The sequence below is a fragment of the Crocodylus siamensis genome, chromosome 1, assembly GCF_052110815.1.
Source record: "Crocodylus siamensis isolate JL-2025a chromosome 1, ASM5211081v1, whole genome shotgun sequence".
NCBI classification, from domain to species: domain Eukaryota; kingdom Metazoa; phylum Chordata; order Crocodylia; family Crocodylidae; genus Crocodylus; species Crocodylus siamensis.
In genome coordinates this window covers 426,041,778-426,062,203 of record NC_143395.1, presented here as the reverse complement: position 1 = coordinate 426,062,203, position 20,426 = coordinate 426,041,778, and the positions used below count along the sequence as shown (strand labels likewise).

Sequence of the window (20,426 nt, the reverse complement as noted above, 5' to 3'; positions counted from 1 at the left end):
ACCGCAGCTTCGCGCCTGCTGCCAGGGGTTGGTGTTGCACTGCAGCCTCAGGAGAGCTGCCTGCGATGTGGGAATTGCCTCTGTGGCCCTGATGCTGGAGACAGGCAGCACCTGAGATCAAAGGAGCTTCCTCCAGCCCGCAGCTCAAGGCCAGAGCAGCCAGCACAAGTGGGGCTGGTCAGCATGAGATCAGCCCTGCAAAGGGGGCTCAGGGAGGCCAGACAGCCCCAGCCCCAGGGCTGCCTGGTTCTGCCCTGCCACCATGAAGAGTGGGGCTGCTGTGATCCAGGCAGCCCCACAACAGAAAGAGGGGGGTGGGGAAGGGGAGCTGCCTGGCAATTAGTGACAGGTGGGCAGAGATTTAAAGCCTTTTAGTTTGAATTAAGCTCTCCCCGTGGGGGCCCCGTCTGGCCGGCGCAGGATGGATGGGCAATTACAGCAGGGCCCATCTGGCGGCCAAGCAGACAGCAGCGCCATGGTTCCTGCGGACGGATTGATCCACACCAGAGGTGATCGAGGCAGGGAGGGGGCTCTGTTCAGCCGCCAGCAGGCTGGATGCACAGAACAGCAGGCTGGCCTTGAGGTAGGGGAGTGCAGCCACCCCCACCACCCTCCCTGGCTGAGCACAGCCCCCTTCCACCCCAAGGCTGCGTGCCTGGCCAGCAGTGTATCACACAGGCGGAATCTGAGAAACCAAGAGCACGGGGTTTATTGTTGAGCGGGTGCAGTGATGGGCAGGGACACGCAGCTGCCCTGGGCATGGGTGTCCTGGCTCCGCTGGTTGGATGGGCGGCTGCAACATGTGGGGCTCGGAGGCTGGACACAAGGGAGGCTCTTCTGTGAGCAGCCACAAGGGGTGATGCCCAGCCTGGGGGCGGAAGGGGCCACGTGCCCATAGTACTGTGGCTGCTAAGGCACTTGGACGACTGCAGGCGTCGAGGGCACCTGTGGCCCCTCCTGCTCTGCCCCCACCGCTTGCGAGATCCACCTACAGCAAGCTGCAGAGCCCGGGCAGGGCAGCGGCTCACGGGGACCGTCACTTGTGGAACTTCTTGCCTGGGTCCTTGGCGTGGTCCAGCAGCAGCTGGCAGGGGGTGAACTGGCTTCCATAGACGGCCTCGTACTTCCTCAGGCTGTCCACCAAGCGCCCGGCGCCATGCGCGTCTGCGTAGCGGAAGGGACCTGCCGAGGGGACGTGGGAGGGTGGCTCAGGAAAGCCCGGCTGGAGGGAAAGGCCTGCAGGGGCCTGGGAGGGTGGCTCTGACCATGAAGACCAAGAGGAGCCTCTAGCAGAGAGGACAAACCCATCCCCACCCCTACCGTTGCCTTGCTGTTTGCTAGGGTCAGGCTGTGCCAGGAGACAGCTGGCAGCACTCCAGCCTGCGTGCGTGGGGACAGCAGATTTGGGCACAAAAGTAGCTGTAGAAGCTTCCACCACAGAGTCCCAGCTGCACTCAGGGCTACTAATGATCCCAATTGAGCCACTAACACACCCCGGATCCGCCTGCCCTGCTGGGCAGCATCTCTGTTGAAGGAGAGGAGGTGACCACTTCGCCCTACACACTGGCAATGCACAGCTGTGCCGGATCCCCGCCCCCATCCCCAGCTAAAGCTGCAGGCCTCCAAGGCCAGACCTTCACGGGGTGAAGGCAGGGGGCAATAGTCAAATCCCATCAGCAGAAGAAAAGCAAGGCTGGGCCACTGGCTGCTCTCCCTTGGCCAAGCTCAGAGTCCCACAGGACTCACCCCTTCCATGAGGCTGAGGTATGACAAATGATTGCACCCAGAGATGAAGTGCTTGCATGGGATGAGCAGTCACTCAGGATTATTCATCACATCTGACCCAGACCCCCTGGCAGGCTGCAGCTGAGACCCAGCAGCTCCACTCCTGCTTTAGGCAGCTGGCTGCACACAACGTGGTGCTCTACAGAACGGTCCCTTGGCCAGTCACACAGGCTGAGGCCCCATGGAGATCCCAATTCCCCCAGAACTAAGAAGTCTCCATGCTGGACTCTAAAGCAGAGGTGAGAACCAGGCCCAGCTGCTAATGTGACTGAGATACGAGTGCCCTGGCTGTGCTGTCTGCACTGTGAAGACCACACGGGGTTGGGCTCCAACCGAGGTGATGGACATAACCCCTCTGAACTACCTGCCACTCAACACTCCCAGAAGCAGACCGCAGGCCTGTCCAGCCCCGTGTCCTGACTCAGTACAGGGGCCAATAGCTGAGGCCTGGCCTCCAGTCTGTTGCAAATGCCTGGGCCCCGGTGCTTGCTCTTCAGCAGAGCAGTGGGGATGCCCCTGCTTACCTCCCAGGCAGGGTGGGAAGCCCAAGCCAAACACAGCACCGATGTCCCCCTCCACAGGGTTGCTGAGAATGCCCTCCTGCAGGCACATGACCGCCTCGTTCACAAACCGTGTCACCAGGCGCATCTGGATGTCCTGGTCGGTGGAGCTGCAATGGAGACATGTGCAAGGGTCACTCGGGTAGCCGGGGGACTGGGAGCAGAGGGGGTGTGCGGGAGTCATTCACAGCTCACTGACTGCTCCCAGCCATGCTTGTCTGCTGGACTGAGGCACGCGGGGAGGAGCCAGGAAGGGATCAGGCTGGAGCAGTACTGGAGCTAGCTCAGTGTCAAGACTGTAAGACCCAACACAAGAGTATGCTGGTCCCTAGCAAGGAAGGCAGGAAACAATTTATCACAGGGTCCCAAAGTCCCAGGAAGAGCCCAACATGGACTTTGGTAACACAGGCCCACCCGTTCTCAAGGGTGCTGGGCTTTCCTGAAGCAACACTGGTCTGCGGACTGAGTTACCACCTACAGCCACGGTCCCCGCCCTCAGCTGGCCAGGCCCAAAGGCTCTGTCAGGAACACAGCGAGTTGGTCCTGATGGGGCTGGATGCCAGGGCCATGTCCACCCACTCTTCCCACAGTCTGTGGGGCTGGCATGCGATTTACTTACACTGCAGGGTTGGCTGGCAACTTGAACCTGGTCAGCAGCTCATCCATGCCAGAATTGAGGCTCCTGTTCTTCACGCCTTCCTGGTAGATGTAGAAGCCCTTCAGAGCCTTGCGGCCTGCCGGGGGAAAGGGCGCTGGTTACAGGGCAGAAGGGGAGAAGCAGCAGCCTCCTGTGGCTGCTGGGACATTTGCCTGTGAGCCACTGGTCACTAGACAAGTGAGACCATGCTAAGCCCCACTGCACCCTAGGAAGCAGCTCTCCTGCTCTCTGGAGAAGGAAGCCAGCAACGTGGGCTTCACCACTTGGTGGAGAAAAAGCAGTAGCTCCTGTAGCAGGGCAGGGGTTGGAGGCAAGGGAGGGGGTGCGGATGTCTGCTGGACCTTGCTAAGAAGTGCCCAGTACTGCTGCCATGAGGGCTGGAGGCTCCAAGGCAGAGTGACCCGTTCCCACTGTCCCCACAACCAGCAGACCTGTCCACACTGGTCCAGTCGGCGCTCAGGAGCACAGGCATCACAAAGGAGGACAGAGTGACCTGAGCACAGCCCACAGGCTCAGCATGCTAATATTCCAGCCAGGGCTTGGGTGCAGCTCCTGCTCCCAGCCTTCAATGAAGCGCCTGCCTTGGGAGATGGCTCTGCCCCATGTGGCCGTATGCAGAGGAACAGTAGACTCTGGCAGGCACCACCTGTCCCAGCCACCTCCTGTTATGGAAGGTCAGAATGACCCAAATACCAGATGCCCCCCTACCTGCCCACTTGGGCTCCCATACCCCTGCCATCAGGATGGGGCTGTCAACAGACAGAGAGGAAGAGGAGGGTGCAGCAGGACCCAGGTCAGCCTCCACATGCAAGCCCCACTCACCCAAGAAGCCCTTCTCCACCATGAGCTTCATCAGCTCAACGCTGCCACCACCAAAGCGCTCGCCAAAGGCCTTGCCCAGGTCCTCTGCCACGTGCGCAGCCACGTCCACCCCCACCTCATCGATCAGGGTGGCTGCACCCACAGGGAAGCCGAAGCCAGTGGAGAGGGCATCCAACTTCTTGGGATCTGTGCCTTCCTGCAGGGGGAAACTGCGGGAGGTTACTCAGGAACTAAAGGCCCTTTGGAGCCTGGAGGAGTCCCCCGCACCCTACCCAGGGACCAGGCCCTGGCAAGCAGAGGGGTGCCAAGGAGTACATGCACTTGGGTGTAACTCTCTTGTGGTTTGATATGCAGACTCCCCCCTAGAGCTGCCAGCTGGAGAGGCCAGGGGGTCTAAGCCACCCATGTATCACCACCAAGGCTGCAGCAAGAGGCCCAGACAAGATGCAGGGTGCCTGGCAGCATGGCTGTCCTTACACACACACAGGCACACTTGAGCACTGCATGCCAGTGTGACCCGTCACTGTCTGCTTTACCCCCCACCCCAGAACACTGCCCCAACGCACCTGAAGGACCCGGACTACTTCTGCCAGCATTGGCCCTAGACATCGGGTCGTGTAGAAACCCGGGCCGTCCTGGGAAAGGAGAGGAACAGCAAAGCAGGTTAGGTCGAAAAGCGTGGCAGGAATGAGGCTCTTCTGCCTGCTGAAAGTGCAGAGGCTGCTGCGAGGCAGGGCAGGAGATGCATCCCGAACGGGCAACATGGCACATTTACCCCAAGCAGAACGATGCTCTGTTGTAAGGGTCAGGTGCAGCTAGTTCTTGGGCTGGCTGCCCAGGGAGGTGGTATTATGGCACTTAACTGCTCACCACCCTTGAGGGAAACAGCCCTAGAAGCAGACACACAAAATCAGAGTAGCTTTCTCCTGGGGACATCCAAGTGAGTTAATCCTGAAGTTCCTTTGCACCACATAAGAGTATTCCCCAGAGAAAGCACTGTGCATTGTGTGCCTGCTCCACTTCTCCCCCAGAGAAAATGTGCCTTGTGCCCAGGGCCAAAGGGGCAACAAAAGCCACCAAATTGTCCATGGGTTCATGCTGCATGACTCATCAACGAGGCTGGTTCCACCTGGACAGAAAACAGCACACAGAAAGCTCTGCCAGTGCTTACCCCTGGAGGACAGGGAGTATTTTCACTCTTATAATTGTGCCCAGCTCCAACTCCCAAGAGCTTAGCACAGAGTCTGATGCTACTGACTGCACTCTGCACAGGTGGGGCAAGGCTCGCATGAACCCAGTTGTCCGTACTGGGTGTGACAGATGTAAAGCAGCAAACAAGCTGGGGGAAGACGTTTTAACACAAAGCAAATACCTCCTCTCTGAGGGCAGTTAAGTCACAGACTCTGCTTAGAGCATTAGCAGAGGGGCCAGACAACTGCCAGCTCTGCAGAAGACCAAGGCTGGGAGCACCCCACCGGCCAAGTCTCTTGGCAGGGGGAGCTAAGAAGGCCTGTGGTTTGGGAGGCATATCCAGGTCCTGCTAGTGCAGGACTAATCCTAGTAACTTTTCTTGGTAGTGCTGGAGCCCTGCAAGGGGTGAGATCCCACCACTCCCCCCAGGCAGGTGGCTTCACTGCTCTGCTGCTCACAGTAAGGAAGTTCTTCCTGAGCTCTGATCTGACCCTGCCTTGCTGCAGTTTAGCCCGTTGACTTGTAGCTGCACTGCGCTGTGCCTTATAGATGATGGGATCTTTCTGCCCTCTCCAAGGGGTTCCCTTGCTCCTCTGGATCTGGCACCATTTTTGCTCTGCAGCTCAGACCGTTCCCTTTTAATTCTCTTTTCCCCTCCTTCCCTTCTCCCACACAATCACCCCAATCACTTATCTATCCTAAAAGCAAGGTGGGCCTGAGGTCACATGCAAGCAAGGAGAGCCTGGAGAACCAAGGGCAGATTTGATAACAGTCTTCAAATACTAGCAGACCAATTACAATGGGGATGGAGATGGGCTTTTCTCTATGGCTGTAAGGGGAAATGACTAGGAGCAACAGGTTCAAGCTGCAGCAAGGGAAACTGAGGCTGGAGATGGGGGGGGGGACTTTCTGACTGAGGGGGGTCAGGCATGAGATCAGGCTGCCTGAGAAGTGGTGGACTCTCCATCCCTAGACATGCCCAAGAGCAGGCTGGAGAGACTTGGCTGGGCTGGTTTAGTCAGGGATGGTCCTGCTTTGAGCAGGGGGCTGGACTAGATGACCTATGAGGTCCCTGCCAGCCTGACTTTCCCACTGTCCTATGAACCCATGCTCCCTGTGGGCTATGGGCTGAAAGACACTGGAGCCTTGCCAGGCACCATTCCTTCCCAGGTCTTGACCCTGCCAACTTGGAGATGAAGACTAAGGCTAAGGGGAAGGTCCCTGCCCTGACTGTGGGTTAGGAGATGGGAGCCCTGTTCCTCTCAGGCCTTCAGGGCTATTGGCAAAGGAGGCTGGAGGGAGCCGCTGGAATTCTTACTCCTAAGCTAATCTTTCCTGGGCCTTTCAGCCCTGCTTTGACCTCATGGCCATAGAGCCTATGCCTGCATCAGAGATCCCCAGTCAAGACCCAAAGGCTTTGGAGCTGCAGTTGAACATCCCAAACTCCCCAGCTACCACCAACTTCTTCACAGATCCTGGGATCCCAAGTAAAGGCACTTTACCTTGACCACGATGATGATCTTGCCCTGCTTGAGGCCGACAGCCACAGCAGCAGCAGCTGTGTCCTGGGACGTTTTGTCAGTAGTGATGATTTCCAGCAGCTGCATCTTGTCAACGGGGGAGAAGTAGTGCATCCCAATCACCTGCAGGGAAAGGAGGTAAGGCCCAAACTCAGCATTCAGAGAAAGCAGGTCAGGCTGAATTTTGCAACTCTGGGTACAGACACAGGCTGACCTCATTGGCTTCACATGGGCAGTAAGAGGGCTGTTGTGCGTACAAGGAATGAGGCACTGGTCCAGGAGGGAACTGACCTCTTTCCAGTCTGAATGTTGCACTTTGGGGGCTGAGTCTACAACAATCTGCCTGGAAGTAGATTAGCATCCACAGCAGGCAGCTGCCTTGTGCCAGCATCTTCAGTATGTCCATCCAGCTTCCTCAAATCCACAAGAAGTTAGAGGCACTATGTGCCACACAGTAGCAGGCCTGTACTTTGAACAGGCTCTTTGATTTGGGCAAAAGGAAGTGCACGAAGTTCCCAGGAAGCCCGGGGATGCCAAGTACAAGGGCTTGACAAGGCCAAAAATGATAAAAGCGAAATAAGCCCTCTACTCAGAGTTTATGCTATACATCTAGTTGAGTTAGTTTGCACATCTATCCTACCTTTTGCTTGATCTTCTTGTCTGGCTAGTGAAGAGACTGAATTGGTTTCAAGTTACTGGTCAATTCAGTGCTTCCTCCTGACTGACAGGCCACCCAAAGGCTCTCTCTGCTACCCTCATCATGCTAGCAGCCGCTGAAGGTAGGACTGACCAGGTTATTGCTAAGCGCAGCCATGGGGGGGGAAATGTCACTAGGTCTAAAATAGCACCAGTTGAACCAGGAGAGTTTGGGAGACTCAGTCACTCAGGACTAGCAGGCTTCTAGCAACTCTGGGAACCATGTGACCGTTGGGGCAGTGCTGATATCCAAGCTAACCTACAGAGGTGGCCACTGCTTTTGGGGGCCTGGTCTGACCCGAGTGATGGATTTCATAAGGGACTGAGCACGTCTGAATGCAACCTGTGGGTAACTTGCATCCACCAGAAGCACATATTTCCAGCATGTGCTGCAATGAGATCATGCAGAGAGAGCAGAGAGCCCAGCAAGGGGAAAAGCAGCTTGTTGGGAGGGGCTGCCCCCAAACCCAGCGCTTCAGAACAGCATTCAGGCCAGCCATTCTCCAGCAGGGAGCTGGGCTCCTTTGTGAAGTGGGGCCCAGAAGGGGAATTTGATTTAACTGCGCTGAGGAAATGGCTCTGCATTTGGGATAATTTCCCCAGGCTTCCTGGAAAAGGAGAGCAGAGCAGGTGTTGGGTACTTAGCACAAGATGCCCTTGTGCACTCAATTTCAGTAGCAAGAAGCAATAAGATAAAATCATCCTGTGGATCTTTTTTCATTCTCCAATAGCAATTGAGGACTTTAAAAAACAAAACAAAACTCTATGGAGAGGGTTTGCAATGAATATGCTACCTGTACCTTTCACCTGGGGATTAAGGTCTGGTAGCAGCGCTTCCTAGTGAGCCGGGCATGGGGCCAGGAACCCCCATTCCCACCTCAGCTGTGCCACCCACCTGCTGCAGGACACTGTGTGAGGCACATGATCTTTAAAAGCAAAGATGTGAAGGGGAGAAAGGTAATGGGACCTAGCAAGCATGCTCTATGCCTGGGGAACAGGAGGCCAGACCCCATGGATCTGAGAGAGCCATCAGCAGTGGAGTAAATTCCCTGGGCTGTACGCTGGGATTTCTGGAGCTGTTACAGCACTCAGCTGCAGAGGACAAATAGGCGCCTTTCCAGGCAGTCATTAGCGAGTCAAGTGCAACCTCCTTTGGGATCCCCATTTAAGTGGGGCTTCTTCAGCTCTGCCCCTTCTTGGTCAAATGCAGTCATGCAATCAAGCCGTCATGTCTGCAGGAAGCCACACTTACCACTAATAGCTGCCTAAGTTACAGGCACCTTGTAGGAGCGCTGTAGCCTGCCAAACTAATTAAAGAATATGCATTAATTAGTTAAATGATAGCCTATTAGTTTTCCATGAAGTGTCATTACACAGACAATTTATCCAGCCCGGAGATACAGAAAGCTCATTTGCAAGTTTGAGCAAGGAAACACAATTTGCCTGGCAGAGGAGCTGTTCTTCTAGGTGTGTCCCGGGAGTCAGAAGGCTGCTGTTCCTGGGACTGAGTGTCTTAGGAAGTTTAGGAAGTTGCCTGTACTGAATCAGAGGGAATCTGTGTTCCTACTACCTCTGACTAACTCTGTCTAGCACAGACAAGCACGCAAGTTGTGCAGAAGTCCAGGGAACCACCGGACTGAGGGCACACATCACTCTGGTCCTTTGCCGATCGCTGTCTACCCCTCCTTTCTCCTACAAAGTCGCTATTTACTCCAGTTTCCCCCCACACTCTTCTCCCTGCTTTCCTGCTCCCACACATTTGGAGTACTGCATCCAGTACTGGGCGCCGCACTTCAAGAGGGATGTGGCCAACCTGGAGAGGGTTCAGAGGAGAGCCACCCGCTTGGTCAGGGGGCAGCAGGACAGGGTCTACAAGGAGAGACTGCGGGACCTGAACCTGCTCAGCCTCAGCAAGAGAAGGCTGAGGGGGGACCTGGTGACTGTCTATAAACTCACTAGGGGGGACCAGAAGGGTTTGGGGGAGACACTGTTTCTCCTAACACCCCCTGGCATGACAAGGAACAACGGACACAAATTACTAGAGAGTAGGTTTAGATCAGACATCCGCAAGAACTACTTCACAGTTAGGGTGGCTAGGAGCTGGAACCAACTTTCTAGGGAAGTGGTGCTGGCTCCTACCCTGGGGATCTATAAGAAGAGGCTTGATGACTACCTGGCTGGACTCATTTGAGTCCAGTTTTTTTTTTTCCTCCCGCCCAGGCAGGGGGTTGGACTTGAAGATCTACAAGGTCCCTTCTGACCCCGCTTCTATGATTCTAAGAACAGCAAATAGGAAGAGCCCTTTTCTCCCCAGCACCACCTGGGGTGACAAGGAACAACGGTAATAAGCTGATGGAGAATAGGTTTAGGTTAGAGATCAGAAGGCAATATTTTACAGTTAGGGCAGCCAAAATCTGGAACCAACTTCCCAGGGAAGCGGTCCTCGCCTCTACCCTGGGCAAATGCAAGAGGAGATTGGACGATCACCTGTCTGGGGCCTTGTGAACCCAGCATTCATTCCTGTGGCAGGGGGTCAGGCTAGATGATCTGTTCAGGTATCTCCTGACCCTAGCTATTATGAAACATTACACTTCCCCTGTTTATCCACCTTTGGTCACAATCCTGAGCTGGGAGCTTTATGGAGCTGTCTCCTTTCAAACACGTGGGCAGGACCCCCTAGGCACATAGCAGTCCCTCCTTCAAGGATGGATGCTGGCAGGAAAGGACCTCCAGCTGGCATCTGCAGCTCAACACTCGTTTGCTCTGTGAAGTGCATGGGTTTCTGGTACTTACCTTATCCGGCCTTTTGCTAGGTGCAGCAATCTGACCGATTGGGAGGGCTGAGGTGTTACTGGCAAAGATACAGTGAGGAGGGGTCACCTATGAAGAGAACAGGCACCTTAAAGTCACACACTGCACAAGCACAGAGGTCACAGCCTGGACTCAGGCACTTCCAGGACTGCAAACTTAAGCACCACAGAGCAGATTCATCAACTGGCTCCAAGAGCCCTTGATAAACAGTGAAGGAACCCCCAGCCCATTCAGGCGAGACAGAGGTGGAGACAGTTCAGAGATGCTCAGCAGCTCAAGTCTGTGGTAAAGCCAGAGCTGCCTCCAAATACTGAGCTCCAGTATACAGGGTTATTTCAGCCTTGGGTCCCTGTGTTTCAGCCAGGGGTAGAGCCCAGTGTGAGAAATGGGCAGGAACATCCACCAACCCATCTAAAGTCACCTGCTCAACACCACGCCTCTGATGGCAACAGAGTGTGCAGCTGCGCATCTATGTGAGGCTAGGGATGGGTGAGGCACCATTCCCACTTCAGTATTTCAAGGAACATAGCTGAATATTTTTAAGCAGTCCTCAGAACAGATGAAAAGCTGGACAACTGGGGGCACTGCTCAGCCAAGAGCCAGAGGCTGAGCTCAGTTACCCACCCAATGCCACAACAGTGGCATAGGACTGACCCCCAAATCCCACAGGCAGCAACACAGAGTGCTGGGGCTCATGGGCCTGTGGCCCCTGGTGTAGCAGGATCCAGGTGGATGAGAAAATACTCACTGCTTCCACCTCCTTCAGCACTCTGTGCTTGAGGCTGATGTCCTCGAACACTGCTTCGATTACCATGTCGGCCTTCTCAAAGCCCCCATAGTCTAGCTGCGTCACAAGGTTGCTGAGAATCATGTCCCTCTCAAATGATGTCAGACTCTTCTTCTTAACCTTGCTGTTCAACCTGGGGAGAAGATGCTTTGTCAGTCCTGATGAAGCAGGGCGACTTGGCTCGGCCAGAGAAGCCCTAGCCTTGTACCAAGGGTTCTGGATTTTGGTGTGGCCTTCCCAGCCAGAGCAGGGGCCTTCTTGCTACACCCTCTTCTCTTCCTGAGCATGATCAGTACCCTTCTGCTGGCTGGCGATCTGTCAAAGGCCTCTTCTGGGCAGGCACTGTTGCTTCAGACTGAAGGGGCCTGAGTGAGGTCAGCAGCCTATTGCTTGGAGGGTGAGCACAGTCTTGGCAGTCAGGTGGTGATGAGGGAAGAAGAAGAACAGCTTTTCTGCAGCTATGGTTCTGAACAGATTCCTCCTCTACCTTCTCTGTGAGCAATGGCTTCCCTGAGGAAGACGCCTATTCTCTGGATCTCAAGTGTATTTTAACCACCTATTTTGTGTCCTTTTGGCAGCAGGACATAATGGGACCTTTGTCTCCCAGCTTTACCTGGAGCAAGCCAGGGTGTTTGAGGTTTTGTGTCTGATTTTCTCACATGACGGTTTGTTCCCCTCACTTGCACTTAGACGACCACTTGCTAGGGCTGGTCCTGCCCAGGCAGACAGCTGGGCTAGACAGACTCCCAAGTCCTGCCAGCCCAACTGTTCTATGATTCTCAAGGTGGAGCCCACCTCTTCAGAACAGAGGGGGCATCTTTGTCACAGGAGGCGTGTGTGGGGCAGACTACAAGGCCGCAGCCCAGCTGTGGAGGTGCAGGCAGTTGCATCAACCCGGCCTGCACCCGGCCAGTGTGTGGCCAGCTAACCCCTGGTAGCCAAGTGTCACCTTGTCCTAGGTGCCAGGAAAAGCCTGACATCCTCCTACAAACTTCCAAACATTATACAGATTTGGTTAGTGCACTGAGCTGCAGAAAGGACCAGTGGTGTACAGCCTGGGACAGACAGGGAATGGCTCTGAATGCCAACACCATGGCATGCTCAGGGCCTCCAGGAGATTTGCTATTCTCAGGTTGAGCCTGACAGTGTTCCCTAGATCAACCCCTGTCAGGAAACTGCTATGCTGACAGTGCAAGGGAACTGTAGGAGGAACCTCCACACTGCCATGGCAGTGGTGGTCAGGTGTTTTCTCACACTCAGCAGAACTCAAAGGAATGACAGACCAGGTGACCCTGCTCACCTGGCAATAAGGACCTTACTCCAGACGCATCCCTTGAAGGGTGGCCCAGCTCATCCAGCCCAGCTCATTTACCCTTTGAAGATCTGCTGCTGTCCTTTGTCTAATCCTTGTGGGGCTGTGTCCTTCAGAATGGTCTTAAGCCCTTTATCCACTGACACCTGGGCAATCCCAGCTCCCATCAGCCCTGCTCCCAGCACAGCAAGGTGCCTGCAAAAAAAAAATCAAACAACATGGATGGACATATTAGCAAGCTACTGCTGTCTGTTGAGATGCAGGATGAACCTGACATGCAGGTGCTGGCATTTACTGGAGGTGGAGATCAGACTGAAGCTAGCCTCGTGCACAGGGGTTATTTTGCAAGAGGCTTCCTGGTATCAGCAGCACCACCCTGCTATTCTCTTCCCAAGGGAAGCAGCTGAAGCCTTTGTTTTCTCAAGATAAAGCTAGTCTCAGTGCAGACAGTCCTACTAGCTGCAAAGCCATGCTGTGATTGCTAACCAGGTCTCTACTGATCTGAATGCCCTCTGGCCAGAAGCCTGCACAGAGCTGAAATCTGTCCCATCTGCCAGACTATTCAATATTTGTTTCTGCACCATCTTTGGTTGATACCCAATTCGGTCATGTCCTCATTACACTGACTGTCACATATGTTTTAAATGTTGGAAGCAGGTTACAGGACATATGCAGTTCAAAAATCTGGAGTCAGAGATGTAAGCAGAAACAACCTTGCCTCACATGCCTCAGGGCCTCTGATCCACCTGATTAGAGACAAAGACAGCAGCGGAGAACTCGTGTCTCCTGCTGGGCTGGGTCCTTCGGGAGAACTGACCACTTCCATTCCAGGATCATCTTGTCTCCTTAGCTGGCCCAGAACCTCCATGCAGGAGCCCTCTGCTGGCAGATTCACCATGCCTTTTTGTCCTTTTCAGCAGGACTGATTTCTGCAGAAAAGCATGTGGCCCCTTGGACTTACCTACCACTGGACTTAGTTGGAAACAACTCCCACATGCAGAGATACTTATTTGAGAGTTAAATACACCTTGCAGCTGTTGAGCTTAAGGATCTCTCAAAATGTGTTTAAGTGAACAGAATGTGATTCTTGTTCTGGGGCTTGCCATCGGTTTTGCAGGCTTCTCTCTGGACTCTGCAGATTTAGAGGCTCTGCAGTGCGTCTTCAGCTTTCTAACACCTGATCCACTTGAGCAGGCAGAGGCTCTCATGTTGCCATGTGTGTTCAGAGTTACTCAGAAGACAGTGCAGCTTTAAAGTATAGACAAGTCCTTATTGGACAAACCCCCCAACTCAGAGGCTAGCAGTCCTCTTCATATACCTTCAATCATAGGTCAAATATATCTTAGGCATTATCTGCATATCGCTGTCATTTTACAACAGAGCCGGCCCTTTCAAATACCCAACCTGCAATTCATTCCAAGTATTCCAGAGTGCAGGGAAGTCTGTCTCTTCACAGTCACAGAGAGGATTTACTAGGTGTTTCCAAAAGCCTGTTCAGATTTTGGCTGGCATGCTGAGTGAGCATGGTATAAAGCCTCATCAGATTAACATGCAAATCAAGTTTAATCCTGAGAGGATTTCTACCAAGTTTTGTAACGTCCTTACCAATCCTATTAGCAAGTGGGATGCATAGCAACCACAGCTTGCTTTGAAACAGCTAATACAATGCACTGTCCTTCCCTGGAAGGGATCCTGCTAGTCTCCTAACTCAGCTCCTGGTTTGGCATCTGGGCTCTAATCACCCCCAGCTGCCACGCTTTGCTTTCTATCCAATGAAGTCAGGCGCTGGGGACTACCTTCTGTGCAAGACCTGCCCCTCTGACCCAACCCTCTGCCAGCGCAACCTGTATGGGCAGTGCAGCTCGGCAGATTAAGGCAAGGCTACTGCCCAGTGTTTCTCCCTAATAATTCAGCCTTCACGTGGGGAAAGCAACACCCCACTGGGACTCGCACCACATGCTGCTGGGCCATGCAGGCCATCAGGGTTCTGGACTAAGCTGGCCACTTTCATACTCCAGACAGACTGGATAGTTGATCTCACTGCAGGCTCAAGTGCCAGCCTGACAGCTGTGGGTCCACCAAAGCACAGCATACCCTGCCACTGCAGGGGAGGGAGCCATTGGTGGTCAATGCAACCCAAGCACAGCCCCAAGCAGGAGCGTTTGATTAACCTCAGGGCAGACCACCATCTCAAACACATTTGCCCTGGACATGTTACCCGGCCAAGCATCATCAGAAACTTCTGCCATCAAGTGGGGAGAGACTGTGTGGTGGTGAGGACCCAGCCTTTTCAGGGGATGGAGGCACTTTCTGGAGACTGGCACTGGCGCGTGTTTCACCTAAGAAACATCCTTGAGGCATCGGAACGGGCCCCCGGCAAAGGTTCTCTCAGCTGCTCCATCATTCAGCTTAGAGTTTTACTTACTTGACCTCCTGCTTTGGTGTCCCAAACTTGTTTTTCTTGCACAGCACCTGCCCGTGGTAGAGTCCTATCAACGCCTTGGATTCGCTGGTCATTGCCAGCTCGCCAAATTTCTGAATGAAGCAGGAGAGAATGTCAAAAGGCTGGGAATTTGCACTGGCTAAAAACAGGGCCAACACTTCTGGCACGTACAACAGGACATAGCAGATGCAAGCATTCTGGATGAGTGCAAGAGCCCAGAGCACTGCCACCCCTGTGACTGCCACAGAACTGCCCAACCTCCAGAGGCAGAATAGTGAAGGACGGTCACCACCTAGCATAAGAGAGATGTTCTGTGGCCCGTGAACATGACCTGCATGCAACCATGCCTCCCCACTTGGACTGCCAAGGAACCAGTCAAAGATTACTGCCTCAGCAAGAGAAAGAGTCACTGCTGCTTTACCTGGCAGCAGGAGTATCTAGTCACTCAGGTGGAACAGATACAATATACACCTTTGTCTGGGAAGCTCTGGGTGGAGAGTCTGGGCCCCAGCTGTGAACCACCACATTAAGAACAAGTCTCTTAGTCAGACAAACAATTTCTATCCTTCTACATGCCAAGTCCTCATTTGACAGCTTTTGGTCTCTATGGCTTTTGGCAGATTGGGGAAGACTGTTGACATTGCTCATAGATTTTGGTGAGGACAGACTCTCAAGATCAGTCACATAACAGGGCAAGGTAAGAGACACCAGCATGGGTAAAGGACAAAAGCTCATGAGGTTTGAGCCAAACTGAAATTCAAATCCAACTCTAAGGAAACCAACCGTGCTGCACAAGCTAAAGCAATGGGGAAGGTGCAATGCAAAGAGCAAACAAGGCTTTATCCATACTGGAAACGGGGTACCCATAAGAAACTGTACTTCTAACACTAGGGGTAAATTGGGTAGAGTGGTACCAAGAAGCCAAGTAATGTCATCCCTTGCTCTGCAGAGAAGGTAGGGGAGATATCTGTCCAAAGTATTTTAATGAATTAAAAGGACTGAGGGGGTCAATGGGACTGAACCTTATTTGAGGTACCAAGTATGCTGACTGATGTAAGAATTGCAATTAGAAAAGATGCCCAGATATCAAGAATGTGGTAGGAACTAACCAGCAAGAATTCTGTACCACACACATCCAGTAAATTTCTTTAAACAGGCCATAGATTAGCCATTCAAATTGGGGTACATGGTGCTTTGTCAAAGGATATGTGCCTACATTTTTATAAGAAGAACATAAGAACTGCCATATACTAGGTCAGACCCTATATCCATCTTGCCCAGTCTCCTGTCATGCGGCAGCAGAGAGCGGAGGCTGAAAGGGAGTGAACAGGATATGACCAGGGTTTTTTCCACTGTTCCTCTCTCACTTGCAGCCTCCAGAATTTAAGGTCTGATGATGGTCAGCATGTGGCAAGTAATGGCACTGCAACACATTGTCGTTGTTGACATGTTAAGGAATGAATACACTGGTATGGTGGGAGTAGTTGTTAAGAGCAGCCATTTTTTGCAGCTAAAAGGGTAGGTGGCCAAAAGAGTTTAAAAACCACTGAATTAGAGAATTAAACAATCTGGACTTTCAAATGCATCTCAAAGCATCCTGCACAAGAAGAACTCTTAAAAGAAATAAAATAAAACAAACAGGTAGCCAGAGGGTGAGAGTAAAATCCTGTTCTAGTTCAAAACTAGAGTGAAAATGCATGGCCACTTTTTAACACTGAAAGGGGCACTCTGCTGCTAACCTAAGGATTGGTACACGGATTGACACCAAATAAAGACCTAAACATAGTCTACACTGTGATGCAGATGAGTACAGATGACAACATTCTTAAGCAATTCAAGAGGTTGGAACAACAAAGGTCCTAGAAGGCCTGGTGAATGGACCCGATGTGAATGAATCCAGCCTTGACACAGTGCGAGGAGACGGGTGTTGAAGGGCGTTTGCGTTCCACATTTACATTACTGGATCCAAAGTTACCTGCGGCTAGTCAGGACAGAGACCTAAGCATCGTTGTGGACTCAGCACCTGCCCAGTGCAAAGCAACACCCAGAAAACAAAAGAAAAAGTGTTAGGATGTGTGAGGCAAAGAACAGGAACTAATGACACAGTATTAGAGCGCTGTTCAGTTCAAGCCATATATGTATCTAAAAAGTAGGCTGACTGGACATACTTCAATAAGCAGATGGAGAGGAGATATGGTGGAGAAATGTGAAATCATGATGGGCGTGGAATAAGTACGTGGGCACATTTATTGTCCATCTCACAGAAGGAAAACAGGTAATGAAATGGAAGAAGCATTTTAAAAGAGCAAACTCTCTACATGATGAATAAGCCACCTGCAACACTTCCTACCACATGAGACGCCAATTTACCACAACACACAAAACCAGATTAGTGAATAATTGGGATTACCTTGGCTGGGATGATGTAGTTGAAGATGGCCCTGCTTTGAGCAGGGGGTTGGTCTAGCTGTGACCTCCTGAGGTCCCTTCTAACTCTAATTTTCTGTGACTCTAAAGATACTTAGTATCGTGGATAAAAGCCCCTCATCTACAGGGAGTGAGCCCTTTTGCCTTAAGCATGAGGCAACCACTAAAGTTATTCCCTCAATATCCAGCAGAGGATTTGCTGCAACTTTCTGAAGTCATCTGTACTGGCTCCAGCTGGGCAGGAGGCCAGCCTCATGTGGGACAGGAAACTACAGCAACTCCTCACCCCAGAAGTGTTCTTGGCAAGCAGCACTTGACTACTTTACTAGTCTATCACAGTTCCTACTGCCCAGAACAGCAGGCTCTTTGACCAAACCGAGCATACCAAAAGCTTATTATTTTAGTGCTTTAAAGTATATAATGCATGAGGGAAAAGGAAGATGCATGTCCAATCTACTCTGAAAGGCAGCCTGCATCACCAGCACCCTCCTAGGACATTCTCGGAAAACCACCTTCCCTTGCAAGTGGCCCAAACCTCCAAGCCTGATGCACGTGCATAGTTAAAACACACTAAAATTGTAGTGTTTTTACCTGAGATTCAATGAGGTAGCCAGCCTCCTTCCCCTGGTCAAGGCCAGTCTTTACAACCTAGCCAAAGAGACACATGAAGGCTGTTTAGTTCTATACAACATTATTCTTGTTATAACAAAACAATGTATGAAGAGTCAACAGGATGTCAGCCTCCCACTCCCAACTCCCCCAAACCTATTCTGTGATACCCTTTAAAGGGTTGGGCTTCTGGTCCATGTTTTCCAAGGAAGATTTCACTCTAAAAGGCCAGAATTACAAAGCAGACCTCAACAATAGCTCCTGCTGGGATTGAGACCCAGTTTCCTGACTACAGGGCTCTGCACATCTGCTCAAGGTCAGCTCAGTCACTATATTTGGGATTAGGAAGGAATTTTACCCTATGGGCAGATTGGTGTAGACTAGACTGCAGGGATTTTGCCTTCCTTTGTAGCATGGGACATGGTCCTCTGTCTTGGATCTCTCAAATGTATTTTAACAACTCTTGCAGCAGCAGAACGCTGGCCTCCACTGACCTCCTACTCTGCCTGTGGCAGGCTGGGGTGTCATGTTCTGTAGTTGTGCAAATGGCTGACTGTAGTTTTAGTAATAAGTCAGACAAGGATTTGTACTGAATTGTATGGATAGGGATGACCCTGCCTCAGGCAGTGGGGTCAACTAGATGAGCTCTGGAGGTCCCTTCCAGCCCCACTGCTCTATGATTCTAAATCTGCCAGTTTAATCAGAGAAGCAGCTTCAGATAATGGAATTGTTTCTGTAGGGTGGAACTTAATTTGGGGTTTCAGGTGTTTGCTGCCAATTGGCCAGCAGGTGGAGCTGAAAGGTTTGCATCCAAGAGTAATTCAGAAGTTAGCAACCTCTTGAACAATTTCCATTTTAAAAGTTTTAAAAGATTTATTTGTAGGGAACTTTTCCAAATAGTCTGAGTTGCTTGGGAATCTAACTTGCCATGGCCTTCTGCAGAGCCAGACATTGGATAGTACTGTCCTGCTGGTGTGGCACTGTTTAAGAAAAAAGCCTCCTTCTAATCAAGTTAAACTAAAGGCAATTTAGAAATCTTGTATTTAGCCTCCTGCTTTCCAGGCTGGTTCCTGTAGCAGCTATTATTGTATCTTATGCTTGATTTGGAATTTGTTTCCTTTTGGAAGCTACTTTAATCCCAGAAAATCTGCAGTACACAGCTTGGGTTGGTCAGCCTGGAGGTTAAGTGTTTAGAGGTGTGGCCATTTGCTGTTTTAGGTGCAAGGGGAGAAACTATGTTCTTGTAGGCCCAGTCTCAGGTACCAGAAGTGATGTGGGCTGGTTACCTCAATGATTTTCAGGGGTGCGGGGTAGAGACCTTTGGTCTGCTTCTGCACTCTCTTCTCCACCGTCTTGTAGATCTGTTGTCTCACAAATGGAATCGAGAAGGCGAAGTCTGTCACTTCTGTAAGACGGCACAAGGCAACACCCTTCAGAAGCCCAGCCTTCACAGGGCTGCCTAGCTAGCTGAATGGCATGAATGCTACAGCTCTCACTGATGTTCCCAATGGAGGGGGAGCTGCTCATCTGAAACAATTAGCTGTAGCTGGCACAGGAGCGATTGGCACACAGGGCACTTAGAGCGGAACTTTCTTACAATCCACTCCACTGTGATAAATCCCATTTAAGGCCAAAGCCTGCTTCTATTGAACCTAATGGCAGAGCTCCAATTCGCTTCAATGGGGCAGGATTTCATGCCTCACAGGATATAATGCTTTCCTCCTGCCAGAGAATTGTGTTAGAAGTAGGTAACCAAGGCCCAGATCCAAAGCAACAGTGGCAGGGTAAAGCTGCTTGTTCCCACGCTTAATTATGCACCCGATGCCTGAGATGGAATTCCTAAACCTGTGGGCCTACAATTTAAACAGTGAGAGCCCAGCCTGGAGTAGGATTCATGACAGCTAATGCCCAGACTGGGGGGTGCCAGAGTGACCCAAATCGCATTTCACCTATTAGGCATCTAAGTGCTACTTTGACCCTACAGCCAAAACAGGCTCAGGCTAGAATGTCTAAATTACCTCTTCCCCAGACTTGGGCACATGCAGAACTAGCATTTCACAGCCCCAAGCCACCACTTGGGCTTCACCACACTAGGCACCCCTTTGTGCAATGAGCAACTGGTTTGTTCTGGTCTTTAAGACACAGTCGGTGGTGATGGGTACTCCCTTAGCCTAATACAAAGTAGCTAGTGGTTAGAGCATGCACCCACCCAAGATGCAAGTGATCTTGATTCACACTCCCTTCTCAGTTTGAGGGAGTCCAATGTTGACTCCCCCAGGACTGCCAGGGGTGGGCAAGGCTGGACTGAGCCACCCTCCACGTTTAAAGCTGGGCTATAGCAGCAGGGAGCAAGCCCAAGGGATGAAGTGTCTACTTCCAAGTTCCAGTCCCTGCCAGGCACTGTATACAACAATTCTAACATCCGGTGCTCAATTCCAGCCCACTGGGCTGCCTTTGAGCCCAGAAATTTGCCAGTGGGGGAATAGTGGCACCACTCCCCTGCTGCCATATTTCCAACCCTCATGTGCTGAGATCAAGCCCCAGGTGGGCCTGCCTTGCATGCTACATTCAGCCCACAGACTGCATCTGACCCATGGACCAACCTGGCACCACTCATCTGGTCTGCAGAGCAAAAACACTGGGCCCCACTGCTCTAAAGCAGCTGCTCTAAAGCAGCATACCTACCCAGTGTGGGAAGCAGGTTTCCCACTTTTTGGGCATATGCTTTAACCACTAGGCTGCTATGTAAGAGGAAACTGCTCTCCCTGCCCCCAAACTGTAGTTTGAATGGAGGTAGCCCCAAGT

General features: G+C 52.0%; 1 protein-coding gene across 3 annotated transcripts in view; it reads right to left on the bottom strand.

The window, feature by feature from the left end:
• Positions 1–684: 684 nt before the first annotated feature.
• Positions 685–20,426, bottom strand: part of HADHA (hydroxyacyl-CoA dehydrogenase trifunctional multienzyme complex subunit alpha) — a 46,516-nt gene continuing 26,774 nt past the window's right edge. For all 3 annotated transcript variants that reach the window (XM_090031178.1, XM_090031177.1, XM_090031179.1), the window contains 12 exons: positions 18,908–19,026; positions 17,604–17,660; positions 14,568–14,677; positions 12,203–12,337; positions 10,792–10,963; positions 10,026–10,112; positions 6,519–6,659; positions 4,392–4,460; positions 3,826–4,021; positions 2,965–3,079; positions 2,310–2,455; positions 685–1,182 (listed from right to left, as the gene is read on the bottom strand). In XM_090031178.1, the coding sequence (XP_089887304.1) occupies positions 1,037–1,182; positions 2,310–2,455; positions 2,965–3,079; positions 3,826–4,021; positions 4,392–4,460; positions 6,519–6,659; positions 10,026–10,112; positions 10,792–10,963; positions 12,203–12,337; positions 14,568–14,677; positions 17,604–17,660; positions 18,908–19,026 (1,493 nt within the window). In that variant the 3' untranslated portion in view covers positions 685–1,036. The remainder of the gene's footprint in view (positions 1,183–2,309; positions 2,456–2,964; positions 3,080–3,825; positions 4,022–4,391; positions 4,461–6,518; positions 6,660–10,025; positions 10,113–10,791; positions 10,964–12,202; positions 12,338–14,567; positions 14,678–17,603; positions 17,661–18,907; positions 19,027–20,426) is intronic.